This window comes from Oncorhynchus keta, chromosome 35, assembly GCF_023373465.1.
Source record: "Oncorhynchus keta strain PuntledgeMale-10-30-2019 chromosome 35, Oket_V2, whole genome shotgun sequence".
In the NCBI taxonomy this organism is placed as follows: Eukaryota; Metazoa; Chordata; class Actinopteri; order Salmoniformes; family Salmonidae; genus Oncorhynchus; species Oncorhynchus keta.
Window position 1 is genome coordinate 63,397,313 of NC_068455.1, and position 27,314 is coordinate 63,424,626.

A 27,314-nucleotide genomic window follows, 5' to 3' on the forward strand; every position below is an offset into this window, starting at 1 on the left:
AGAGACAATCCTCCTTCCATCTTGGATTTACAGAGGTGTTTTTAACCTATCCTGTGTGTTTTATAATCCCAGATGAAAGGATTGATTATTGAGTCCAGTTGTTTATGAAAGGATTTAGGTATGAATACTGGGATGTTCTGATATAGGTAGAGCAGTTGTGGGAGGAAGACCATTTTAATGGCATTAATTCTTCCGAGCAGAGAAATTGGGAGAGTTCTCCAAAATAGTATGTTTGCTTTGAGTTTTTGTATCAGAGAGGGGAAATTATCTTTAAATAGTAAGGAGTATTGTTTGGTAACTACAATTCCTAGGTAGGTACATTTTTCTGAAGATAACTTAAATGGGAGATGTTCTAGCCAGGAGGTATTTTGCGACCGTATGGGCATTAATTCACTCTTGTTCCAATTTATTCTGTATCCCGGGAAGGTACCAAACAAATTGATCACATCAAGAATAGCTGGGATACTAGCCTGGGGTTCTGTTACATAGAGGAGGATGTCATCTGCGTATAGGGAGATCTTATTTAGAGTATCTTTAGTATTATAGCCAATGATTGGTTAGTGAGTATTCTGGCACAGGGGTTCCTATATAAAAGCTGGATCCAATTTGTGAACCTATCTCCAATATTACATTTCTGTAGGACCTTGAATAGATAGGGCCACTCAACTTGGTCAAAGGCCTTTTCTGCGTCAAGAGATATGACGGCAAGGTCCACGTTGGGTAACCTCTGAGAATACATAATATTGAAGAGGCGCCTGAGATTGAAGAATGAGTTTCTGTTAAAGCCGGTCTGATCCGAATGGACCAATTTGCCAATTAAAGTGCTAAGCCTGTTAGCCAGAGTTTTTGCTAAAATGTTTTGGTCTGTATTAAGGAGAGATATTGGTCTGTATGACCCTACCTCTTCTGGATCTTTACCCTTCTTATGTATAACTGTAATGAACGCTTCGTCCAAAGTGGATGGGAGAGCTCCATCCTCATTGGCCTGAATCAACATTTTGTGCAGATAGGGAGAGAGCATGTTGCTGAATGTTTTATAGAATTCACCAGGGTATCCATCTGGGCCCGGGGTCTCGCCACTCTTTAGAGATTTAATTGTTTCTCGAATTTCATCAAGAGATATTTCCTTATTCAGGAAGTTAGAATCTTCTTGGTTCAGGGCAGGAAGATTACAGTCCTCCAAAAATGTTTGCATAATTAAGGGGTTAGGATCCGCTTTAGATGTATATAGAGTCTCATAAAACTGTCGGAATCTGTCATTGATATCTTTGGGGGAAGAGAGTAATTCCCCAGATGCAGATTTAACCCTGTGAATCATTCGGTCACTCACATTTTTTCGAAGTTGTCTGGCGAGTAATTTGTGTGGTTTGTCACCAAACTCAAAATATTTTTGCTTGGCATAGAGAAAAGATTTAGCAATTTTAGCTGAGAGAATCTGATTATATTCAAATTTTAAAGAGGTATTTTTTTAATGTTTCTCCATAGATGGGTGGCTAGCATTCTCCCTATCCAGTAAGTGAATTTGTCCCTCTAGTTCTTCCAGTTTTCCTCTGTTTTGCCTATTCCTGGCAGCCTGAATGGAGAGGATACAGCCTCTCAGATAAGCCTTCAGTGTTTCCCACAATAATGCTGGGGAGGTCTCTGTGTTGTCATTGGTATCAAAGAAAAATGTAATTTGGTCTTTAAGATATTCACAGAATGTTGGTTCTGTGAGGAGCTGAGGATTCAACCTCCAGACCCTCTCGTTTGGTACAATGTCACCCAATCTCAGAGAGAAGGTGAGTGGACTGTGGTCTGAGATTATAATATCATGATACCTCACATTACAGGTATAGGGGAGTCGTCTAGCATCCAACAAAAAGTAGTCAATTCGAGTGTAAACCTTGTGAACATGAGAGTAAAAGGAGTATTCCCTACCCGTAGGGTTAGCGATCCTCCATATATCAAATAAGTTAGAATTTTTTATGTAGGTATTCAAGAATTCCCTTGAATAGGAGGTAGGGGTTCGCCGGGTAGAGGATCTATCCAAATATTGGTCTAGCACACAGTTAAGGTCCCCTCCAATGACCAGGTTAGTATGGGAGATATCTGGAATCAGGGCAAGGACTCTTTTGAAAAAAGAGGGGTTGTCAATGTTTGGCCCATAGATATTTAGTAGAGTTACTGAGGTAGAGTGGATTTCTCCTATTGTGATCACATACCGACCCTCTTTGTCTGCAATAGTGGTTTTATGTAGAAAGGGAATTCCTTTCCGTACCAGAATCGCTGTGCCTCTCGTTTTGGCAGAGAAGTTAGAGTGATACACTTGCCCCACCCACCTACACTTAAGTCTGCTATGAGAGTTATTCTTCAGATGGGTTTCTTGCAAAAATATAATATCAGACGAGAGTGCTTTCAAGTGGGCTAGGACCTTGCCCCTCTTAATTGGTTTGTTTAAACCCTTGACATTCCAGGAAGTGAATGTAAGCCCCGCCCTCCTCTCGTTTGTAGTTCCTATGGTGGCCTGCATACCATGTAACTTGATAAAAAGGTAAGAAAGCGCACCAAAGCATCACGATCAGCATATGTAGCACCTACACCCGAGCAGTATCCAACCCACCCCTCCCCCTGCAAGCACCTTTACTTCCCACCCTGTTCCCCTAATTTCCCCAACACTTAACCCCCCCATCGACCCACATTTAACAGGCATGTACAAACAGGAGAGAAAAAAAATGAAAAATAAAAATAATAAACACATTGTCTGGCCGATGCCAAAAAAGCACGGCGCGACCTCGAACAAGAGGTAAAACAAAAATAAAATCCCAACTATACGTTCACCTCTCACTATCCTAGAACTTCTACTAACATATGAACTGAGGAGGCTCCCGCGAGTTAAGTGTTCAGTTAGCATCTAATAAACCTAAACCGAATAAGTTGCAACTTAAACATATTGCGCATTTAAACGTCATCCTGGGTCAATCCCAGAGATAAGTAAGATATAGCCTCAAGATTATATTGCTAAGCACTGCCGGTCAAAAAATAAACCATCCGCAACCGACATAGTCAGCCGTACCTTTACATACTGTGGGTCAGGAGATCGGAACATGGATTTGTTCAATTAAACGTTCCCCCCATAAAAAAAAGAATGTTTAATAAAAAATACATTAAAATATATACCATATATACATACATACATACATACATACATACATACATACATACATACATACATACATACATACATACATACATACACACACATACAGATACACATACCTATATATACATACATATACATGTATGTATACATACCCACACAAAATCATATATAAAAATATATATTTAAAGAATATGTATATACATCCATATGCACATATACACATACAAACATTCATACCCCAAAATAACAATCTACACTGATTTAAAATATACACATACATAATACTAAAATGCTAAGAGAAAATAGTAATAAAGTACAAATAGTAATTATATGTACGCACACCTACACATACATAAGCACTACAGAGGGCTGGTGGGACTCTAGTCGGGAGAGAGGCCCACGGCCAGACAAAGGCAGAACGGCACAAAACATCAACTTGCAAACCAGGTGTCTGCCCCCTCCCAACCATCACCCCCAGTCCCCTGCAAGCAATAAATAAATGGTATGGTAGTAAGAGTAATGTGAGGATTGTAAAATAAATAACGAAACTAAACAAAAGTGGGGGAATATAAGTATATCCGTCCGAAGGTGTCAGTGATCAAACCTGGAAGTAATGAGCACAGCCGGGATGACAGTGAATTTAACGTTAAATGAGAGCTCTGACCCCCATCCATTGGTCTGCTCAGCGTCTTACATGCTCGGTAGCCCTTGATGAGCCCGTTTAATACGTTTTCACCCAATATGGTATAGTATGGATTCGAGTCCATGAGCAGACCCTAACACGCAATAACAAGGCACTCTAACCTGTACGGGGGATTGGTGTATATCCCCGGATAAACTTCTCTGCATCCAAAACCGAGGAGAGCCAAATCTTCTCACCGGAAGGCGGGGTAATTCTTCGTCTTGCAGGGAAGAGTAAGGCTGGGCGAAGATGGAGTTTGTAGAGTTTGGTCATGACATCTCTGTCGTCGGCGCGATGCTTTGCCACATCGGGCGCATAATCCTCATATACACGGAATGGATGCCCTTTATGTGACAGGTTGCCCCTCATTCGAGCTTCACGCAGGATAAGATCCTTGGTCTTGAAACTGTGACAACAGATGATTACTGGGCGAGGACGTTGGCCTGGTCCAGGCACTGGGACAAGGGAGCGATGTGCGCGGTCCAGCTGGGGATCCGAATCCAAAACATCCGATCCCATTGCATCCTTCAATAGCTTGGCGAAGAAGTTGGTGGGGCGAGAGCCCGCCTCTATCCCCTCTGCCAGACCAACAACGCAAAGGTTATTACGTCTGGATCGGCCCTCCAGGTCCACCACTTTCACAGAAAGCCTCTGCACAGTATCCTGCAATGACGTGCATAGCTTCTCTAACTCGTCGATCCTACCAGCGTTGAATTCAGAAGATTTCTCAAGGTCCACAATACTCTGGCCATGCGATTTTGGTGTCCAGTTCAGCAATAGTGGCCTTAAGATCCTCAGCTATAGCAACACGTAGCTCCCCCAAAGCCCGGGTAAGTTCTGTAAGTGTCACGTTGTTGCATGTGCCTCCCGCCATGTCTGTCTCGTTGTTTAGTGGGGAGTAGGCCTCCGCTGTGGATTTATTGTCCTTTGGTCGCTTATTACTCGGCATTCTCATATAAAAAGTTACAATCTTGTATTAGAAAGAAACGTTTGTTGTAAAAAGTACCATAAAGTAGGTTAAATTAGATTATTTTGCAAAAAAGTTGGAGCCTCTCACGCACAGCCGTTCACTCCAACATGCTAGCTCCGCCCCCCCTGTAAAATTACTTTTTACTGGTATAATTATGTTATTAACCAGTTTACAATAGCAACAAGGCACATTGGGGGTTTGAGGTATATGGCCAATATACCCTGGTTAATGACTGTATCCAGGCACTCTGGGTTGCGTCGTGCTTAAGAACAGCTCTTAGCCATATACCACACCTCCTCAGGCCTTAGTGCTTAATCATATGGATGGAACTACATGTTCCAGGGAGCAATCCCTCTGTCAAATTTAAAAGGGGGGGGGTAGAACTTACTTTATTCAGTTCTTTGTTAATTGGGATATTATTTGAACACACTGGATTGATTTTCATAAAACAGCTAGAGTGCACTAGGCCTTTACTGACTTGCCCATTGCTTGCTCTGTCAGAATGTTTTAATTGCCAAGTGTAGAACAGATTGAGAACAGATAAGTCTGAACCTGTTCAGGGCCTCCTAAAAGTAATTGTTTTAATGACATAGCGTAACATTTCTGCCAAGGAAGAGTCTCTACATGTATTTAGATTTGATGTGAATGATACAGAGTGTGTAGAGAATAACTTCAATCAGGCATGTAGAGGATCAACAAGGTTCCACCTGGAAACATATAGAACAATTTATTAAAAAAAAAAAAAATCTTTGCACAAAATATTTCCTTGACATGCAAAACACAGAATATACATTATACCACAGGACGTCGTTTGCACCTTAATTGGGGAGGACGGGCTCGTGGTAATGGCTGGAGCGGAATAGTATAAAATACATCAAAAATGGTTTCCATGTGTTTCATGCCATTATTATGAGCCGTCCTCCCCACAGCAGCTCCCGCTACATTATACTGTACATTTTACAATACACACACACACAACCTGTACCACCTATTCTACACATAGCTATTATGTACACAGAAGCCATCTCTTTAATAGCAAGAGATGTGGTAGATAAACTGCAGTAGGTTGACAAGCTAGCTCACTTTGGCATATAGCCTCTTGCCTTCGATATGTATTGTCTAGCACCTCTCACTACGAGATCATGTTATTGTAGTCTCCCTGTAATCACATTCATTAAAGGAATACTCAAAAACAATATCTTAGTGTTGTTGCGTTTTGCATCAAGGAAAGTTTTTGCTCTACTGAATGTGCTTTCTTGAAAAATGCTGATATATGCACATTTTTGGGGGTAGATTTTATTATGGTGAACTAATGGAAAAAATAATACAAAATCGTTTTTTAGTGTAGTATTCCTTTAAAGCGCCTGCCAAGATGTCTGGACTTATGGCACATATAGTAAACTTGTTCCACAGAGGATCCCTGGTTCCAGTCCTTTGTAAGTGTCCCCTAAATCACTACATTATGAACAGGGTTGATTAGTCAGATAAAGCCTGCAATGCTGCCTGGGCATATCTTTGGGCACTGCCTACTAATGTTCCATTTGGTCGAGGAGGGAGGGTTATGAGCCCAGCTCCTCGTTTCCTGCACTGGCTTTCTGATAACGTCTGACCTATGACCCCAAGCCGTGGGATGCAAGAGGTTCATGATAACAGTTGTTAGTATCTTCCTAAACAAACAAACAAACAGACACACACACACATTACTCAGAACAATACAGGAGTCATCGCGTCAACGCCTCAAAACAGTCCTAGGAAAAACACAGGAAAAGGAGTCTATACTCCACACGCTCTCCGTCTGTGTCCAACTTGCTAAAGTGGTCCATCGACTGCGGAGCTCCAAGTCCGGGAATTCTTCAGCAATGCAGCTGGGGTCCACCTTAACATGGCTTGCTCTGAGTGTTGGTCAATAACACTGAAGTCATACCAGATGTATCTGTCTGTACTGTGGTAATCACAACTGGGTCAGTGTGTAGCCTCTCAGGGGTCAGGCTGCATCAAGAGAAGAGTAGGGTCTTTCTCTAGGCTGATCTTACATTCCATCTCCTCCACTACAGGGACATAGAGATTCCCTATGAAGCTCTGGAAGGCAGGGAATGGGGGGGTGTTAGTGTGTGTGAGGGTCATGAAAGAATTGTAATGTTAGCATTTCTAATAAGTGAAGTCCTATAACATCAGCCAGCCCCTTACTGTTAGACTACTGCTAATAACACAATAGGCTGTTGCTGTTCTCACCTGTTCCTTATTGCTGTTCAGCATGTCCTTCAAAATCAAGGAGGGCTGTGGAATTTTGGGGAAAAGCTTCTCTCTGTGCCTGGAAAAGAACCAAAGAGGCCACAATTACAACCCTAATCACCAAAATGTAAACAGCTTAAGTGAAAACACAAGATAGCATTCTCTTTAGACAACCCCCAAAGACAGAAGGTAGACAGACCCATGGTGTAGGTTGACTTACTTCATGAAGCAACAAAGACACAGGATGATGAATAGGCCAACTGCAGCTGGAATGAGGATTGCAAATACAGTCGTCAACCAATCAAAATGAAGATCCTCCACACCTGAAAGGAACACAAGCAAAACGTCAGTGACTGGGTCTATTTCTAATCATGTCTATATGATTAGAGGTCTATTACATTTAGCCAACAGTACACAATTCTATTATAATGTCATACTTAAGCAATAAGGCATGAGGGGGTGTGGTATATGGCCAATATACCACAGCTAAGGGCTCTTACGCACAACACAATGTGCCAACCTCTCTTTTACACGACTGCTACTCTGTTTATCGTATATGCATAGTCACTTGAACCATATCTACATGTACATACTATCTCAATCAGCTCGACTAACTGGTGCCTGTATGTAGCCTCACTGCTGTTATAGTCTCGCCACTTCATTTTTACTGTTGTTTTTATTTCTTTACTTACCCATTGTTCACCTAATACCTTTTTTGCCTTGTTGGTTAGAGCCTGTAAGTAAGCATTTCAATGTTGTATTCGGCGCACATTACAAAAACTTTGATTTGCCTGGATACAGCCTTCAGCATATTGGCCATATACCACAACCCCCCCCCAAGGTGCATTATTGTTATTATAAACTGGCTACCAACGTTATTAGAGGAATAAAAATACATGTTGTGTCATACCTTTGGTATACGGTCTGATCAGCATTCAGGGCTCGAACTACCCAGTTTATAATATTTTCATAGACTAATGGTATAACATACACTTTTTATTCATCCTCCATTTCATTTGATACAGGGAAAGTTTAAACTATTTCAATGTTAATATAATTATATCACTGACTGTGTCCTGACAAGAGAGAGTGTGGAGAAAGAAAGTGGAGTAAGTACCATAAAGTTCAACATCGCTCCAGTCGCTCCCTCCTGCCCCACATGACTTCTTATAGACTGCTTTAACCTGGACTCTGTATTGGCATCTCAGGTCGTACGGCACTTTCACGGCTACATTATCATATTTGTATTGTATTTCCTTACTCTGGAGGAAACACACACAAACATTGACTGGAACTCTGATAATGGTACCATTTCATTAAAACATGCAAGGACACACACACCCCCACCCACACACGGGCCTTTAGGTCAGTAAAAGCAGTGTAAACATGTTTCAGTGACTAAAGCTGTATTTGTATTGGTGTAATTCAGATTAGTAGACCATTTTATGGTGACAACACCGGAACGCCCAACCCTTCATCTGTAGACAGATAAACAAATAAACTTAGGTCTCGTTATCGGTTAATGAGTCATTCAGCATTATCACATCCACAGGTTTTGAACACCAGGTTTCTGTTGCAAAATAGATTTTATCTCAGTGAGACTAATCTGTCCAACAATGGCCAAGCGAACCATAATTAACCAAAGGTTAAATTCAATATGAAACTATAGAAAACTCTTCTGGGAAGTGCTACAGACAAAAACGTTGGCACTTACCAGGTTGTCATTGTAAATTAAAATGTGTTCAGAACTAGCTTGGATAAATAAAAAGGTTATATGAATAAAAATATATCCACACGTCCATGGCTTACCAGAGTCTCTCGACACATGCTGTAGTTTAAGACGTAAACCCAGCAGTGGTGAGCGGCTAAGTCCGGAGGGTCCCAGCTCAGAAGGAGATCCTTCCCTTCCTCTGTGATCTTAACCCTAGGGGCCGGGGGCTTGACTGAAGAGAATCGGACATACAGTAGACTATTAGATAAATGAGTGTATTGGCAATATCAACAATATTGAATATTACTTGAGAGTTGGGTAGTATCATGTAATTACTGATTAGTTGGTAAGCATGCACTTCTAAATGTAAAAAAATAAAAAGTTATTCTTACCATAATGTACAGGACGCACCCGGAAGGTTTTCTGTACAGACAAACCATTGAGAGTCCCATTGAAGTGGAAGTAGACGTCATGTTCAAGGAAGTCCCCTCTCAGGCGACATCCTATCTTCTCACCAGCTCTGGGCTTGTAGTCACTGCATGCTGTTTTGTGGGATTCACCAGGGTACCTGAGACATTTAGGGATGAGAATGTGTCACTGCTCAGCTGACACATCTAGGTTGGGATCAGTGCCATTGGTTGTCAGTTGAATTGATAGGTGAACCGTTGCACTCCTGAAGCTTAATGACATCTAAGATGGGTAGGATATGTAGAAGAAACAAAATATGAAGTGATTTGGTAGAAGAAGCCTTGGCAAAGGTCTCTAGGCCTATGTGACCATTGGCAATTCATGTTTCACTTTCAAATATTCAGTGTGCCAGGAGTTATTTTACCAGTTCAGTCTGCACTGGCATGTACTAATGGATGCCAAATGTACCAATACATTTTTTTCCCATCTCTTTGGGTTTCATAATTGTCCTTCAATTCACAAGAGGTTGAATGTACACTACATGACCAAAAGTCTGTGTACGCCTTCTCGTCAAACATCTCATTTCAAAATCATGTGCATTAATATGGAGTTCTGGGAAGGCTTTCCACTAGATGTTGGAACATTGCTGTGGGGACTTGCTCCTATTCAGCCACAAGAACATTAGTGAGGTAGGGCACTGATGTTTGGAAATTAGACCTTGCTTGGCAATTAGTAATCCAAAAGTTGTTTGATGGGGTTAAGGTCAGGGCTTTGTGCAGGCCAGTCAAGATCTTCACCTATCTCAACAAACCATTTTCCTTGTGCACGGGGGCATTGTCATGCTGAAACAGGAAAGGGCCTTCTCCAAACTGTTCCCACAAAGTTGGAAGCACAGAATAATCTAGAATGTCATTGAATGCTGTAGAGTTAAGATTTCCCTTCACTGGAACGACCATGAGTCAATACTTATTTTCCACCATAATTTGCAAATAAATACATAAAAAATCCTACAATGTGATTCTCTTTCTCCTTTTGTCTGTCATAGTTGAAGTGTACCTATGATGAAAAATACAGGCCTCTCATCATTTTAAGTGGGAGAACTTGCACAATTGGTGGCTGACTAAATACTTTTTTTTTGCCCCACTGTAAATGGTCGCAAGGCATATGAACTAACAGGTTATAGAGAACACAATTATCACAACACAAGTTGAAAATATTTTTTTCTGGCTTCCCCAGTGATTTAACCCATACACCTTTACTGTCAGTCCGTTGCTTTGGGTAGGGAGTGATTACGAATTTGAAGTAAAATAGTTCTCACCAGTAGTAGAGCTGGAGGTCATCTGCAGTCTGATTGGCTGGAAGCCAGCTGCAGTTCATGGCCTTAGAGGAGTAGAGGGAACACTGGAAGTTCTTCAACTCTGAGAGAGCGAAACAAAACATTCCATGAGTCAAGACTACAAAAATAGAATCTGACAAAGACTGACGAGGATCTGAATGTTGTCCTGATTATTCTTTCTAACATTAATCATTTCTATACTCAAATGTCCATTTGAAACTCGTAAAACAAGATTAATAGCAGCACATTGTTTGTTTGTATTGTAGACTGTGTCCTTATCGACTGCTGGATGAAGTTCAGAGGAGTTCACTAATCCCATTTCATCAAGGGGCAAATCCTCATTTCCACGGGAGAAGTGAAAACTAAGTTAGAATTCACCCCACAGTGATTGTTTCCTACCTGTGGGTTTAGCGATAGATGTGGACAGGTTTGCTTATGCTTCTCTCTGCAGTTTATGGGGTTTGTTTGCACCACAAAAATATTTTTTGTTATGGAAAATATATTTCACAGCGGTTTGATGGTACAGTGATTTTCTAGACTACTTTGCTTGATTTGACATAGTTCACCTAAATTCACCTAATTTCAGTTTATATTAGAAATTTAGCATCCAGGAAAAAGTGGAGCGATTTCTGCATAGCGCACCTTTAATTGTGATTTATCAGGGGGTGCTGCAGCACCCTCAGCACCCCCACTTCCCGTGGCTATGCACAATTATTATTCTTTATAAAATAGGCTACATCAAAAAATAATTAGGTCTGTCAAATGATTAATATCGTTAATTGCAGGATTGGCTTCTGAATTTGCCCAAATTCAGGCTGTATCACATCCGGTAGTGATTGGGAGGCCCAAAAGGGCAGCACACAATTGGCCCAGCGTCGTCCAGGTTTGGCTGGGGTAGGTCGTCATTGTAAATAAGAATTTGTACTTAACCGAATTGCCTAGTTAAATAAAGGTTAAATTACAACGTAATTAAAAAAAAATATATATACAAAAAACATTTAAGTCTTGTCTAAAGTAAGCAAAATTTGGTAAATTGAAAAAGTACACTAACCTCAATGTCAACTTGTTTTTAGTTTAAATAGTTTTTAGCTGTAGCTATAGATTATGTATTTGGGAGGTTTGTGTATTTAACGCTTTCAGACACCGCAATAGTTACGATAAAAATGTTTTGGGCAAAAAGTGAACTGTAAAGACCTGATTCTCTCCGACAGCCCTAAAATTAGCCTAATATGATTTAGGTATGTTATGTCCAGTGGTGGGAAAAAGTATCAAACTGTGATACTTGAGCAACAGTAGACACACACACCTTAATTGATATTTACTCAAGTAAAAGTCACCCAGTAAAATAGTACTTGAGTAAAAGTCTAAAAGTATTTGGTTCTAAATATATTTCAGTATCAAAATTAAATGTAATTTAAGTATCAAAAGTATAAATAATTTCAAATTCCTTATATTAAGCAAAGCAGATGGCATGATTTTCTTGTTTAACCTGGGTAGGGGGCAGTATTTTGACGTCTGGATGAAAAGCGTGCCCAAAGTAAACTACCTGTTACTTAGGCCAGAAGCTATTCAGAATATGCATTTAATTTGTAGAGTTGTATAGAAAACTAAAAAGTTTCTAAAATTGTTACAATTATGTCTGTGAGTATAACAGATCTGATATGGCAGGCGAAACCCAGAGGACAAATGAGCCAGAAATGGTAGTTTTTCTAGGTGGCTCCCAGTTTGGCTGTAGTGTTTCCAAGCGTGTAGAAGAGCGCGCGTTCTTCGGTATTTTTCTCTGGTAAAGACAACGATTCTCCGTCTTAAATTGTATAATTTATTTACGTATTAGGGTACTTAAGGTTTTATTATAAATGTTGTTTGACTTGTTTGGAAAAGTTTATTAGTAACGCTTGGGATCCATTTTGTATGCATTTTGATGGGGGGAAACTGGGTGGATTACTGACTGAAGCGAGCCAGCTAAACTGAGTTTTCATGGATATAAAGAAGGACATTATCAAACAAAAGGACAATTTGTGATGTAACTGGGACCTTGGAGTTCCAACAGAAGATCAAAGGTAAGACATTTATTATATCGCCATTTCTGATTTTTCGTGTCGCACCTGCCTGGTTGAAATATGTTTTTCATGTGTTTGTATGCAGGGCGCTGTCCTCAGATAATCGCATGGTGTGCTTTCACCGTAAAGCCTTTTTGAAATCTGACACAGCGTCTGTATTAACAAGACGTTAAGCTTTATTTTGATGTATTACACTTGTGATTTTATGAAAGTTAAACATTTATAATACTGTAGTTTGAATTTCGCGCCCACCTGCCCATAAGTAAAAAAAAAAAGGATGGATAGCCAAGGGTAGACTCCAATACTCAGACATCATTTACAAACAGGCAACATCCGCAGTGAGCTAAAGGCTAGAGCTGCTGCTTTCAAACAGGCGGGACTCTAACCTGGAAGCTTATAAGAAATCCCGCTATGCCCTCCGACGAACCATCAAACAGGAAAAGCGTCAATACAAAAGGGAAGCACAGCCGAGAGCTGCCCAGTGACACGAGCTAAACTACTTCTATGCTTGTTTTGAGGCCAATAACTATGAAACATGCATGAGAGCACCAACTATTCAGGGAGACAGTGTGATCACCTTTTCCACAGTTGATGTGAGTAAGACTTTTAAACAGGTCAACATTCACAAGACCAGAGATTACCAGGACGTGTACGGCGAGCATGCACTGACCAACTGGCAAGTGTCTTCACTGACATTTTCAACCTCCCCCTGTCTGGTAATACCAACATGTTCCAAGCAGACCGCCATACTGCCTGCACCCAAGAACACTAAGATAACCTGCCTAAATGACTACCAACCCGTAGCACTCACGTCTGTAGCCATGAAGTGCTTTGAAAGGCTGGTCATGGCTCACATCAACATTACCCAGAAAACCTAGACCCACTCCAATTTGCATACCGCCCCAACAGATGATGCAGTCTCTATTGCACTCCACACTGCCCTGTCCCACCTGGACAAAAGGAACACGTACGTGAGAATGCTATTCATTGACTGCAGCTCAGAGTTCAACACCATAGTGCCCTCAAAGCTCATAAATAAGCTAAGGACCATGGGATCAAACACATCCCACTGCAACTGGATCCTGATGGGCAGCCCCCAGATGGTAAAGGTAGGTAACAAAATATCCGCCACACTGATACTCAACACAAGCGCCCCTTGGGTGAGTGTTCAGTCCCCTACTGTAATCCCTCATTGTCTAAAAGTTATCCTTGCAACTGGGAAACTCAGCGAGGGTGGGGTTAAGACAACAACCCCTGCAGATAACAGGATGAACCCAGAGTGGCTTATGATGCTCCTTGGTCTGCATGGGAAGGGTTGAACCAACCATGTCTAAGCATTGTTAGTGTCAGCTAAAAATATACAGTTGAAGTCGAAGGTTTATATACACTTTAGCCAAATACATTTAAACTCAGTTTCACAATTCCTGACATTTAATCCTAATAAAATTTCCCTTGTCATAGATAAGTTAGGATCACCACATAAGAACGTGAAATGTCAGAATAATAGTAGAGCGAATTATGTATTTCAGCTTTTATTTCTTTCATCACATTCCCAGTCGGTCAGAAGTTTCATACACTCAATTAGTATTTGGTAGCATTGCCTTTAAATTGTTTATCTTGGGTCAAACATCTTGGGGTAGCCTTCCACAAGCTTCGCACAATAAGTTGGGTGAATTTTGGCCCATTAATACCGACAGAGCTGGTGTAACTGAGTCAGGTTCGTAGTTCTCCTTGCTTACACACACTTTTTAGGAATGAGGTCAGGGCTTTGTGATGGCCACTCTAATACATTGACTGTGTTGTCCTTAATTGCCACAAATTTGGAAGTATACTTGGGGTCATTGTCCATTTGGAAGACCCATTTGCAACCAAGCTTTAACTTCCTGACTGATATCTTGAGATGTTGCTTCAATATATCCACATAATTTTCCCGTCCTCATGATGCCATCTATTTTGTGAAGTGCACCATTCCACCCTGCAGCAAAGCACCCCCACAATATGATGCTATAACCCCCATGCTTCACAGTTGGGATGGTGTTCCTCGGCTTGCAAGCCTCACGCTTTTTCCTCCAAACATAACAATGGTCATTATGACCAAACAGTTCGATTTTTTTTTTCATCAGACCGGAGAACATTTCTCCAAAAAGTGCTATCTTTCTCCTCATGTGCAGTTGCAAAGCGTAGTCTGGCTATTTTAGGGCGGTTTTGGAGCCGTGGCTTCTTCCTTGCTTAGCGGCATTTCAGGTTATGTCGATATAAGACTTGTTTTACTGTGGATATAGATACTTTCGTACCCGTTTCCTCCAGCATCTTCACAAGGTCCTTCGCTGTTACTCTGGGATTAGTTTTCACATCAAAGTACGTTCATCTCTAGGAGACAGAACATGTCTCCTTCCTGAGCGGTATGACAGCTGCGTGGTCCCATGGTGTTTATACTTGCGTACTATTGTTTGTACAGATGAACGTGGTACCTTCAGGTGTTTGGAAATTGCTCCCAATGATGAACCAGACTTTGAGGTGTTGGCTGATTTCTTTTGATTTATTTATTCATCTTTATTTTATTTTAACTGCATTGTGGGTTAGGGGCTCGTAAGTAAGCATAACACTAAGGTCTACACCTGTGACTAATCAAATATTTGATTTGAAATTATGCATTCCTGTTCAGTGATAAGTGCTTGAAGTGGACCATTTTCCTGTCCTGCATAGCATTCAAAATGTAATGAGTACCTTTGGGTGACAGGGAAATGTAGAGTAAAAAGTACACTATTTTCTTTAGGAATGTAGTGAAGTAAGTTGTAAAAAATAAATGATAAAGTACAAATACCCCCCAAAAAAGGAGTACTTTGAAGTATTTTTACTTAAGTACTTTACACCACTGGCTTTGTCCATGTCAAATGAACAAAATATATTTTAATGGATGCACAATGTACATGGGATCCAACATGCACGGTCATTAAAACATAATTAAAAAACGAACTTCACAGTCGCTGTCATCGGTTTCAGGAAATGAACATGGAATTCTAGCTTTCCAAACCAGGTTCGGCTTGCCTACCGAAAATGACCAAACTGGTTACACACATGACTAAAGATCGGGAAAAGTAAACGCATACATACCCTTCTCAACTGCAACCTCTGGAGTGATCAGAGGAATAAAGTATTGTAAAACGAAGATAAATTCCATATGTTTCAACATCATGTTGTCCCTTGCGTAATTCTGATGGAGCGCGCCTCCCCAAAACTAACACTGAATTCCAAAGGTAAGTTTACTAGAATTGTCGAGCAGTTGTCTCCCTAACTGAGAAAAGAATACATGTGCCTTACGTTCAGATGAACCTAAAACAAACACAGGATTTACTCCAGCGAACGAGTTATTATTCCATGTCGTGTGACAGTGTGCTTCTATTTTCCATCGGACTGGCAAATTGGGCGGAGTTTGCATGCATGGAGTATTAAACTCTTACCCTAACGAGGTCCGGAGCCTGCTGGTTTTCTATTATACCTGATAATTAATTGCACAAACCTGGTGTGCCGGGTCAATAATCAATCCCTAATTAAAGGAAACAAACCTAAGCAGTGTGAGCTGGCTTCGAGTTACAGAGTTGGGGCCTACTAGAGTACAGGACAGTAGGATATGTCGTCAATTTGACAGTGTGTCAGTCAATTTAAGCACCATAATAAAAGTTAAATCCATCCACGTTAATACATAAACATTCAAATAAATACAAAACAATGAGGTCAATACAACCCACAATACAACCCAAATGTTTTTATTGAAAAAATGGCTTTACAAACATACAATATGTTGAACAAGTACCTGTACTTACATATATAGTGTAATTAAAAATGGCAAAAATGTCAGACACAATCAGAGAAATAACTTCTCTCTCCCAGACCTGATGCAACAATGCATTTTTCCAAAAACAGTACAAATATAAATACATACACATTTTTCTTTACGGCATAAAAATATATTATATACATCCGTAAATTATTATAATCAGCAGTCTACTAATTTCAGTGTGCCACTTGTGAAATACTGTACAATCAGTATGTGTTGGGAGTTTTATTATTACTTGAAATAGGACAGGAGACTTTTCTGAGGAGAGATGTAGGCACTACTAGGTCACTAGAACCAGCTCGTTGATAGAGCCCTCAAATTCAAATCTGGACCTCAAAGACTTTTGGAAATCTTGCCCTTTAAAAATCAGGGACTGATTTAGATCTGGGGCACCAGATGGATGCAACTAATTATCAGGTAGAAGAGAAAAACAGCAGTATTCCGGACCTTGTAAGGTAGGATTTGAATACCCCTGTGATAGAGGCATAAAATCACAACCATTAGCCTGGTCCCACAATGATTGGTCTTTTGACCTATCAGATCATGCCCATAATTGGTTAAAAGTTCAAAATTGGGCTGTCTGTGTCAACGCAGCCTATGAGTTCTCAAGACAACACTAAGAGATCTGGGACCAGGCTAATCAGTCTTCTGGTCAAAGAGCAGGGGCCCCATATCAGAAATACAATACAGCTCAACAACTAAAGTAACTGTCTGAGCATTGGGTTATTACAGAGTGACTGACAATTTGACAGAGTATACTTCATTAAATCTCCTTTCCTTACTGTACATTTTCCTTACATCTAATAGATGGGTTGGTTGTTTAGCGACCAAACCGATTCGTGCGCAACTATGGGACTAAACAGACAGGGTGGGCTTAGACTGTTGATAACATGTAAACTGTATTTAGTCTCTAAATGTTTTTTGAAAACATAAATACATTTGCACAATGAGCACTTGTCTCTCAAATACATGGTATCAATAACAAGATACGAGCTGAAACGAGCTACCTACGATTCCCCAGCTTCTTGTCATTGTTGCTAGCCATCTGACTGTTCAGAATCATATCAACGCATGCCTTCCGGTCACATCGATGGCATGATGTTGTCAGCCAACCCATCTATATCTAGAACATAAAAGGGTTCGTCGGCAGTCCCCATTGGAGAACCCTTTGAATAACACTATATTTGGTTCCAGGTACAACCATTTTGGTTCCAGGTAGAACCCTTTTCCAGGTAGAACTGTTTCCACATGGAACTCTATTGGAACCCTTTTTTCCTAAGAGTGTACAGACAACAGATGGGTTGGTTAATGTTTTTTTCCTAAGAGTGTAATATTGTGTTTCCACTTCTCTCAAGCAACAAAGCCATTTGATGCAGTGTGCAAGGCAACAACAGCTTTGCATTGATCATAACAAAAGACAGCCATTACCAGGAAACTGACAGAGCCGGTTTGGGTTCAGCTGGCGGAGAATGTGTGTGTGTGTGTGTGTGTAATAGCTATACTCTGTGTTAAAAATGTGTGGTCTGTCGACTTTAGCCCAGGTCTGTAGTCGTCCCACTGATAGCATGGAATACATGCAAGGAGTTCTGGAGCAGTGATTCATATCCTCCTGGAAGATCTATGGTGATAGCGTAGACAACAACATACATCATTACCATCATTGGTCAAACTGCCACAGACACGTACAGTGCCGTCGGAAAGCATTCACACCCCTAGACTTTCCCCACATAGTTACATTAGTCTTATTCTAAAATAAATGAAATAAAACAATTTCCTCAACTATCTACACACACCCACATAAAATGGAGTTTATTAAAATAGAGGCCATTGTTTCCCTCTACAATAAATCAAGTATTGTGAGCAATACAGTTGCTTAAGTAACATGGATCCAAGGGAATTTTGCCACCGATACCCCCTGTATATTGTCTCGCTATTGTTATTTTGTGGCCCTTTAATTGTTATTTTTCTATTTCACTTCAGTTTATTTTATACTTGTTGAATAATTTTTCTTAAAACTGCATTGTTGGTTAAGGGCTTGTAAATAAGCATTTCATTTGATTCGTTGCCACAAACAGTATATCAACCCACTGACTGCTTCTCTCACTGACCGTGATAAATGGGAGATCAAATTACCTGGCACTCCTTAAATCTAAGGCGCAGCAAGAGACAGCATAGACCGAAGGGTACAGTTATCGTTATAGACACAAAAGGAAAGTAAAAGACAGAATAACAATGTGCTGGTGTCACGGTTTTCATGTGGTGAAGGAGAGTCGGACCAAACTGCAGCGTGTATATTGTGTATATATCCATGTTTAATCACACAACGTAACACAAATCCAAAACACAAACTCTACAAAACAATAAACATAGTGAAAACCAAAACAGCCTTAACTGGTGCAAACTAGCACAGACTAAGGACATCAAGACACTCAGGACAATCACCTACAATACAACCAAAGAATATGGCTGCCTAAATATGGCTCCCAATCAGAGACAACGATAAACACCTGCCTCTGATTGAGAACCACTTCAGACAGCCATAGACTCTCCTAGAACACCCCACTAAGCTACAATCCCACTAAGCTACACACCACATACAAAAACCCATGTCACACCCTGGCCTGACCAAATACATAAAGAAAAACACAAAATACTTCGACCAGGGCGTGACAGCTGGCAACAGTCAGTAGAAAGTGAAAGCTATTGTGAGAGAACAATACATTCAGTACATACCAATGGACCTTGGTCAAAGAGCACCATTATATACTCCGCTTAAAGTTACAGTCTGATTTGTACATCCATTGTTGGACTTTTGAATTAATGATAAATACGGCAGCCAATGATCCTTCAAGAATATAACCTACAGATGCCTACAGGTACCACATCATAAGCCAAAATATAAAAGGTTGTTTTAACAATGTAGAGCTTCACAATACAGTTCTAACTTTCATGTGAATGCCATGGCCTTTCCGTCCTTGTCTATTTGAGAGGGATTAGCCGATACTTCCCTAGCCCCATCCCTCAGCTGTATAGCTAAATAAGTGGCGGTTGTTGTTTACATTACGGACTGCAGAATAAAAACAGAGTAGGAAATACAGTAGATGCGGCACATGTTAGGAATGTTTGACAGGTCTTGCACAAGGAGTGGTGATGCATACTGTTGCTTGAAATAGGGCAGGGTAGTGTGTTTGTGTGTGTCGGAGAAGTTTGTCACTGGCCGCGGGTAGAGTTTGGTACTCACACACTCATCGCCCCCTCCCTACGCCGTTATCAGCTACACGTTAGCAAGTTGGACAACTGACTAGGTATCCTCCTTTCCCTTTCTTAAGAGGGTGTTGGGCCACCACGAGCTGCCAGAACAGCTTCAATGCGCCTTGGCGTAGATTCTACAAATGTCTGGAACTTCCTGTGTGCTTTCAATATACTTTGTATCCCTCAATTGTTTATTTTGGAAGTTACCTATAGAATGGATGGAAAGTTATCGCTTGAGTCGCAACAAAATGGATGATCAAAGTTCGGAATGAACCAATTTCAAGTGTACAACATCTATAAACCTGCATCACTATACTGAGAGCTTTGCCGTTTCTAAAATGACCTATTTGGGTGTTTTTGGAGCCTTTATTCATGTTTTTTTTTGTGGCCTCCATATTACACAACGAGGATGAGGAAGTGATTTGCTGTTTGGGGCAAGTAAAAAATGAAAATAGGAAAAACACAAAAAGGTGTCTGGACCCTTCTACAACATGTCATAAAAAAACGGACATTTGGTTGTAAAAAACACACTGCTCCTTTAAGGTTATGTCATTAGATTTTGGGTGGAGTCATGAAACTTGTGGGAAAAATTAGGTCCCCACTGGCAAATGTTGAATACCACTAATGTTAGTCTGTGGTGTTAGCTGCATGCACTAGCTGCATGCACAAAGTGATGTAGACTAGACCTTACTGTAGCTACCTGTACAGAGACACAGCCCTGCAATTTGAGCTGCAGCTGGATCATGTCCACCTCCTGGGAGGAGCAGAGTTTGGTCAGCTCGGCAGTGCGCACCTGCATCTCGTCGATGGCTACGTCCACAGGCTTCAGCTCTACCTGCTTCTCCCCCAACACCTCCACACGCTTCTTCACATACGGAAATGTGTTGGCTGCTGGACAGGAGAGATTCAGCACACAGTCAGGTCTCAGACAATTATACACTCCATAGCCCAAATCACTACACCCTAACATTTTATAACATTGTAACAAATTATAACAGCATTGTCTGGTATTGGTCTTGGAGTAATTTCTCACAGAACCTTCTGTCTCCTTCCATTGTTCTTAAATTATCATTCTGAAACAGCCTTTCTGAGAAGCAGACAATTTAAATGCTGAAGCTAATGTAACACTGATCTAACTGGTAGTCCTTGGTCAAATATACGAACAGGTCATGTCGTGCAACAATTGTATTGCAACAAAAAGTAAACATCCCTGAACAAACAAACCAGACATAACAAAACTCTTGTATTGGTTTATAGCAGGGATGGGCAACTTATATATACAGTTGAAGTCAGAAGTTTACATACACTGAGTTTGGAGTCATTAAAACTAGTTTTTCAACCACTCCAAAAAATGTCTTGCTAACGAACTATAGTTTTTGCAAGTCGGTTAGGACATCTACTTTGTGCATGATACTAGTAAGTTTTCCAACAATTGTTTACAGACAGATTATTTCACCTTATCACAATTCCAGTGGGTCAGAAGTTTACATTAACTAAGTTGACTGTGCCTTTAAAACAGCTTGTGGAATTCCAGAAAATGTCATGGCTTTAGAAGCTTCTGAGGCTAATTTATATCATTTTGAGTCAAATTGGAGGTGTACCTGTGGCTGCTATGATGGAACTGGCTCTCATGAGGACCACCACAGGAAAAGAAGACCCAGAGTTACCTCTGCTGCAGAGGATACATTCATTAGAGTTAACTGCACCTCAGATTGGGGCGGCAGCGTAGCCTAGTGGTTAGAGCGTTGGACTAGTAACCAGAAGGTTGCGAGTTCAAACCCCCGAGCTGACAAGGTACAAATCTGTCGTTCTGCCCCTGAACAGGCAGTTAACCCACTGTTCCCAGGCCGTCATTGAAAATAAGAATATGTTCTTAACTGACTTGCCTGGTTAAATAAAGGTTAAAAAAAATAAAAAATAAAGATTGCAGCCCAAATAAATGCTTCAGAGTTCAAGTAACAGACACATCTCAACATCAACTGTTGAGGAGACTGCGTGTATCAGGCCTTTGTGGTCGAATTGATGCAATGAAACCACTACTAAAGGGCACCAATAAGAGATTTGCTTGGGCCAAGAAACACAGGCAATGGACTTTAGACTGGTGGAAATCTGTCCTCTGGTCTGATGAGTCCAAAGTTGAGATTTTTGGTTCCAACCGCTGTGTCTTTGATCTCCGCATGTGTGTTTCCCACTGTGAAGCATGGAGGACAAGGTGTGATGGTGTAGGGGTGCTTTGAATTCAAGGCACACTTAACCAGCATGGCTACCACAGCAGTCTGCAGTGATACGCCATCCCATCTGGTTTGTGCTTAGTGGGACTATCATTTGTTTTTCAACAGGGCAATGACCCAAAACACACCTCCAGGCTGTGTAAGGGCTGTTTGACAAAGAAGGAGAGTGATGGAGTGCTGCATCAGGTGACCTGGCCTCCACAAATCACCTGACCTCAGATCAATTGAGATGGTTTGGGATGAGTTGGACCGCAGAGTGAAGGAAAAGCAGCCAACAAGTGCTCAGCATATGTGGGAACTCCAAGACAGTTGGAAAAGCATTCCAGGTGAAGCTGGTTGAGAGAATTCCTAGAGTGTGCTTTGGAGAAACTACAATTTATTTCTTTAACACTTTTCTGGTTCCTACATGATTCATTTCATAGTTTTGATATCTTCACGAATATTCTACAGTGTAGAAAAAAGTAAAGATAAAGAAAAACCCAGGAATGAGTAGGTTTGTCCAAACTTTTGACTGGTACTGTATATATGGAGACTGTTTAGTGCCAAAAATAAGGGGCTAAATACCTGAATCTGTTGTCACATTGGTCTAACAGGATCGGGAGACAGGCGCAGGAATGCGTAATAGGTTTTTTTTATTTACCCAAATTACAGCGTGCCATGTAAAAACAAACACGTATGCAAAACACAGGGTTGAAACCCAACCAAACGAGCGAGGAGTACCTCGAATAAATACACCGGGGCGAGACCAGTAACATACACTCACACAATGGTTCCACACGGGACGAGACCCATAATCATCTACACAATACAAGTGGCACGAAAGCCAAAACAACACAGGTACTCACACGACCAACGGACATTGGAACAATAATCGACAGCCCAATGGAAATCAAAGGGCATATTTAAGCAATTACAAATCAGTGGGAATGGGGACCAGGTGTGCGTAATGACATAGTTCCGGAGGGATCTGTGACATCCAGGTATTGAATCTGTTTTCAATGTGTTTGTATGGGCTAATAGTAGTAAGGCCAAATATACATTTTCATATGTTTTACACATTTTTGGGATACTTCAAGGGGTCTTAAAATGTAAAATCAATATAGCTATCTTTAGTATGACCTTAAAACAATTCCATATAGCATAGTAGAAGACATCCCCCCCACACATTTCTGGTTATATTATTTTCCTGCACATTTCTATAGGTTGTAAAAGAGGTTGTTAAGCTAAATATATTATGTTTGTTTAAAGCTAACTAGTGGTTTTAAAGAGGTTGTAATGAGGTCATGATGAGCACTGTCCTCCTCTTGCACTGCTCCTCCACACCACCATGTTTCTTCCCCATCAGCGTGTACGGCGTCTCGAACATGAAGCGGTTGATGTTGTGGCACTTCTCGAAGTCTGTCTTCTTCTCCGGACAGTCCTTCTCGTCAAAGTAAGCCTTGACGAAGGTGACCTGGATGTAAGCGAACTTGATGTCCAGGTCTTTGGGGTTGACCTGTTGGAGACAGGAGGGGTGTTAGGTAGAACCTAGATGATGTATTACCTAGAAAAGGTAAATTATTTATGTCGTCTTTGAATCAGTGCTCTTGAATGCAAGACACTTTCCTGTAAAAAGGCCACGTCTAGATGGGATACAGATTTAGTCAAATTTGACTTCAATATTAGATAACCCTAACCCTTTTCCTAACCTTAACCTAATTCTCATAACCTGCTGCATAAGTTCTCCTAAACCTGTTACAAAAAGTAAATTCTGACAAAAACTGTATCCCTTCTAGGCAAAATCCACATGAACGGAACTAAGGCCAATAGTTTCTCCTGATCAGGTCACATGGTCAGGAAGAGCTCCTGGCTTTTGGTATAGCATCCTTTATATCAAGTAGGTGACCAAACCTTGTCCTGGATTCCTTCAGTATGTATTGTACTACAGCAATTTCTAGATGGTTCATATTTGGACCATCCTCTCTTCTCAGGAAACAAGAACATACATGTTTTTATTTCTGACTGAAAATTAAATTAATTTGAAACTACTGCAGAGAGTTTCCAACTCCAATAAAGGAAGCAGCCTTCTTCCTTATTCTAGGATCTCGTAGACTCAAAAGTAGTGCACTGCATAGGGAATATGATGCCATTTGGGACGCAACTATAGTTATTACCTTGCTGGAGTCCTGGATGATTTTGTCGTTTTCAGCTCCAAATTTGTACCCGTAGAGCCATAGAAGGCGCCGAGAGATCTCCGACAGACCTGTGAGTTTGGGCTCCTTGTAAACATACTCCTTCCCATCCTCCTCCTCAAAGTAGCCCTGTCAACAAGACATATTAGCAATCTTAGAGAACTGAGAGTGTTCCAAATTCCAACTGGCCAATGGTGGTGCGGATGTTCATGCTGCAAAACAGGTGCAGACTCAGGAGGAAAATATTCAGTCATAAATCAATTAGACTAACTCTCAAATGTGAAATAAAGTTCTTTGTCGGATATTTCAATATATTTATTAGGATTTTTGAATGTATGCAAGCATAAAAAACATTACATAATGAAACATGAATTAATCATATTCTAACAATCCATCTATATAAAGAAGGTTGTCATTTTTGTGATACTGTAAAGTACCTGAGTTAGCCGCCTTAGGAAACTCTAAACATCTCAAAATATAAAATACACTGCCTCCAGAAAGTATTCACACCCCTTGAACTTTTCCATATTTTGTTGTGTTACAAAGTCGGATTAAAATGGATTTAATTGTCATTTTTTGTCAACGATCTACACAAAATACTCTAATGTCAAAGTGGAAGACAAATGTAAACATTTCTAAAACACACTGAACAAAAATATAAATGCAACATGTAAAGTGTTGCTCCCATGTTTCATGAGCTGAAATAAAAGATCCCAGAAATGTTCCATACGCACAAAAACCTTATTTCTCTCAAATGTTTTGCACAATTTAAAAAAAATCCCTGTTATTGAGCATTTCTGCTTTGCTAAGATAATCCATCCACCTGACAGGTATGGTTTATCAAGAAGCTGCTTAAACAGCATGATCATCACACAGGTGCACCTTGTGCTGGGGGACAATAAAAAGGCACTCTAAAATGTGCAGTTTTGTCACACAACAGAATGCCACAGATGTCACAAGTATTGAGGGAGGATGCAATTGGCACACTGACTGCAGGAATGTCCACCAGAGCTGTTGCCAGAGAATTTCATGTTATTCTCTAAAACAACGTTGGAAAATTTTCGGAGTACGTCTAACCGGCCTCAAAACCGCAGACCACGTATAACCACACCACCCCAGGACCGCCACATCCGGCTTCTTCACCTGTGTGATCATCTGAGACCAGCCACCAGGATTGTTGATGAAACTCTGGGTTTACACAACCAAAGAATTTCTGCACAAACGGTCAGAAACCGACTCATCGGCGTGCTTGTCCTCCCCCCAGGGTCTTGACCTGACTGCAGTTCTGCGTCGTAACCAACTTGTGTGCAAATGCTCACCTTCGATGGCCACTGGCACGCTGGAGAAGTGTGCTCTTCACGGATTAATCCTGGTTTCAACTATACCGGGCAGATGGCAGACAGCGTGTATGGCATCGTGTGGGCGAGCGGTTTGCTGATGTCAACGTTGTGAACAGAGTGCCCCATGGTTATGGTATGGACAGGAATAAACTACGGACAATGAACACTATTGCATTTTATCGATGGCAATTTGAATGCAGAGAGATACCATGATGAGATCCTGAGGCCCATTGTTGTGCCATTCATCCCCCTGCCCTCACCTCATGTTTCAGCATGATAATCCAAAGTGTAATTAATAACTTAACCATGCTCAAAGGGATATTCAATGTTTTTTTTACCCATCTACCAACAGCGGCCCATCTTTGCGAGGCATTGGAAAACCTCCCTGGTCTTTGTCGTGGAATCTGTGTTTGAAATTCACTGCTTGACTGAGGGACCTTACAGACAATTATCTGTGTGGGTTACAGTAATGAGGTAGTCATTCAAAAATCATGTTAAAACTATTATTACACACACAGTGTGTGCAACTTATTATCTGACTTGTGAAGCAAATATTTACTCCTGAACCTATTTTGATTTAACAAAAGGGTAAATACTTATTGACTCAATACATTTCAGATTTTCAATTCTAATGAATTTGTAAAATGAATAGAAAAGAAAACATAATTCCACTTCAACATAATTGGGGTATTGTGTGTGTATAGGTGGCCAGTGACAAAAAATCTAAATGTAATCTATTTGAAATTCAGGCTTTAACACAACAAAATGTGTTAAAAGTCACGGGTTGCGAATACATTCTGAAGGCACTGTATCACACAGACAGAGATACAAATTATCCCTTATCTATCTGAAGAGAGAAGTAACTTAAGCTAAGCCTTGGTGTTGTAGCATTTTTAGCCCTCTCACATCTATCCTCCTCAGAGGCCACTAGTGTATGGGATTGGTGTAATTTCACTTTAATCTAATATCTCTCTCTCTCAGTTAGGGAAGTAACCAAGAAAGAACACCATATCCCAGATGGTTGATAGATACTGATATCAGATGTGGTTAAAGTAAGCTTACAAGATCCAACCACAAGTACCTCAATGATGCTACATTAGCTAGACTATGACAGATGAGCACTGTTGTTATTTTTCTATAGTAATTAACAGAGAGACAAGTTTATTTTCACCCCAAACAAATGCAAGACAGATGGGAAGATACCCTTTGGCAGTATTACTTGTGGCTAGGATATGGGGAATGAGCTCGGGCCAATTCCAGTGTGAGTTATCTGGCCCAAATGTATTACTTGGGGATCGGGCCGATTGGGGCTACTCTTTGGCAGATGATTACATGGGCTGCTTTAAATAGTTAACATTTCATTATTTATTTTCCATATTTTCTCAATGTTTCTGTGATAATAAAAAAAAACATTTAAATTAAAATCTTTAAGAATTCTGCGTAGTATTTTCATACTTTGTGCAAGGCAGTTGATAAGCATAAAAAAATTGTGGATGGAGCCTCCCCAATGGCGCAGCGGCTTAGACACTGCGTCGCAGTGTAAACTGCGTTGCTACAGACGTGGTTCGAGACCCGTGCCAGCCGCAACGGGGAGACCAATGAGGGGACCCACAATTGGCCCAGCGTCGTCCGAGTTAGGGGAGGGTTTGGCAGATCGGGATGACCTTGTCCCATTGCGCTGTAGCGACTCCTGTGGCGGGCCAGGCGTATGCACGCTGACACGGTCACCAGGTGTATGGTGTTTCCTCTGACAAATGTATTTTTTTGTGGATGGGTATAATTTTTATGTATAAAATAGTAAAATGACTAAATCTGGTAATGTTGTAGACATTTAAATTTGCATTTGGGCCGTTTCTGGGGGGATTCACGTAAGATGTCGGCAAAGTCGACCTGAATTGCAGTAGATGGAAACGGCCTGATGTACTTGGGCCGACACTGGTCATT

At 40.8% G+C, this 27,314-nt stretch overlaps 2 protein-coding genes and 1 pseudogene across 2 annotated transcripts in view; 1 reads left to right on the forward strand and 2 right to left on the reverse strand.

Moving 5' to 3' along the window:
* The window catches only part of LOC118369156 (chromodomain-helicase-DNA-binding protein 3-like), a 367,421-nt gene that overhangs the window by 336,283 nt on the left and 3,824 nt on the right, over window positions 1-27,314 (forward strand). The gene's annotated exons all lie outside the window — the stretch shown is intronic.
* Window positions 5,347-16,014, reverse strand: LOC118368810 (interleukin-13 receptor subunit alpha-2-like). Its single transcript, XM_035753237.1, has 8 exons — window positions 15,653-16,014; window positions 10,461-10,560; window positions 9,127-9,302; window positions 8,833-8,966; window positions 8,141-8,285; window positions 7,244-7,346; window positions 7,024-7,102; window positions 5,347-6,870 (listed from the first exon to the last, which is right to left on the reverse strand). The coding sequence occupies exons 1-8, from the start codon at window positions 15,732-15,734 to the stop codon at window positions 6,769-6,771; spliced, it is 921 nt and encodes a 306-aa protein (XP_035609130.1). The 5' UTR covers window positions 15,735-16,014; the 3' UTR covers window positions 5,347-6,768.
* Window positions 23,109-27,314, reverse strand: part of LOC118369158 (dedicator of cytokinesis protein 11-like) — a 65,871-nt pseudogene continuing 61,665 nt past the window's right edge.

Bases quoted from the DNA above. Each gene is read 5' to 3' on its own strand.
- LOC118368810 (XM_035753237.1), bottom strand. From the start codon at position 15,734: ATGATGTTGAAACATATGGAATTTATCTTCGTTTTACAATACTTTATT. The intron at 10,561-15,652 runs GTATGTATGCGT...TCGCTCTCTCAG, and splicing joins AGAGGTTGCAGTTGAGAAGG to AGTTGAAGAACTTCCAGTGT. The intron at 7,347-8,140 runs GTACTTACTCCA...TGTTCCTTTCAG, and splicing joins GAGCGATGTTGAACTTTATG to GTGTGGAGGATCTTCATTTT.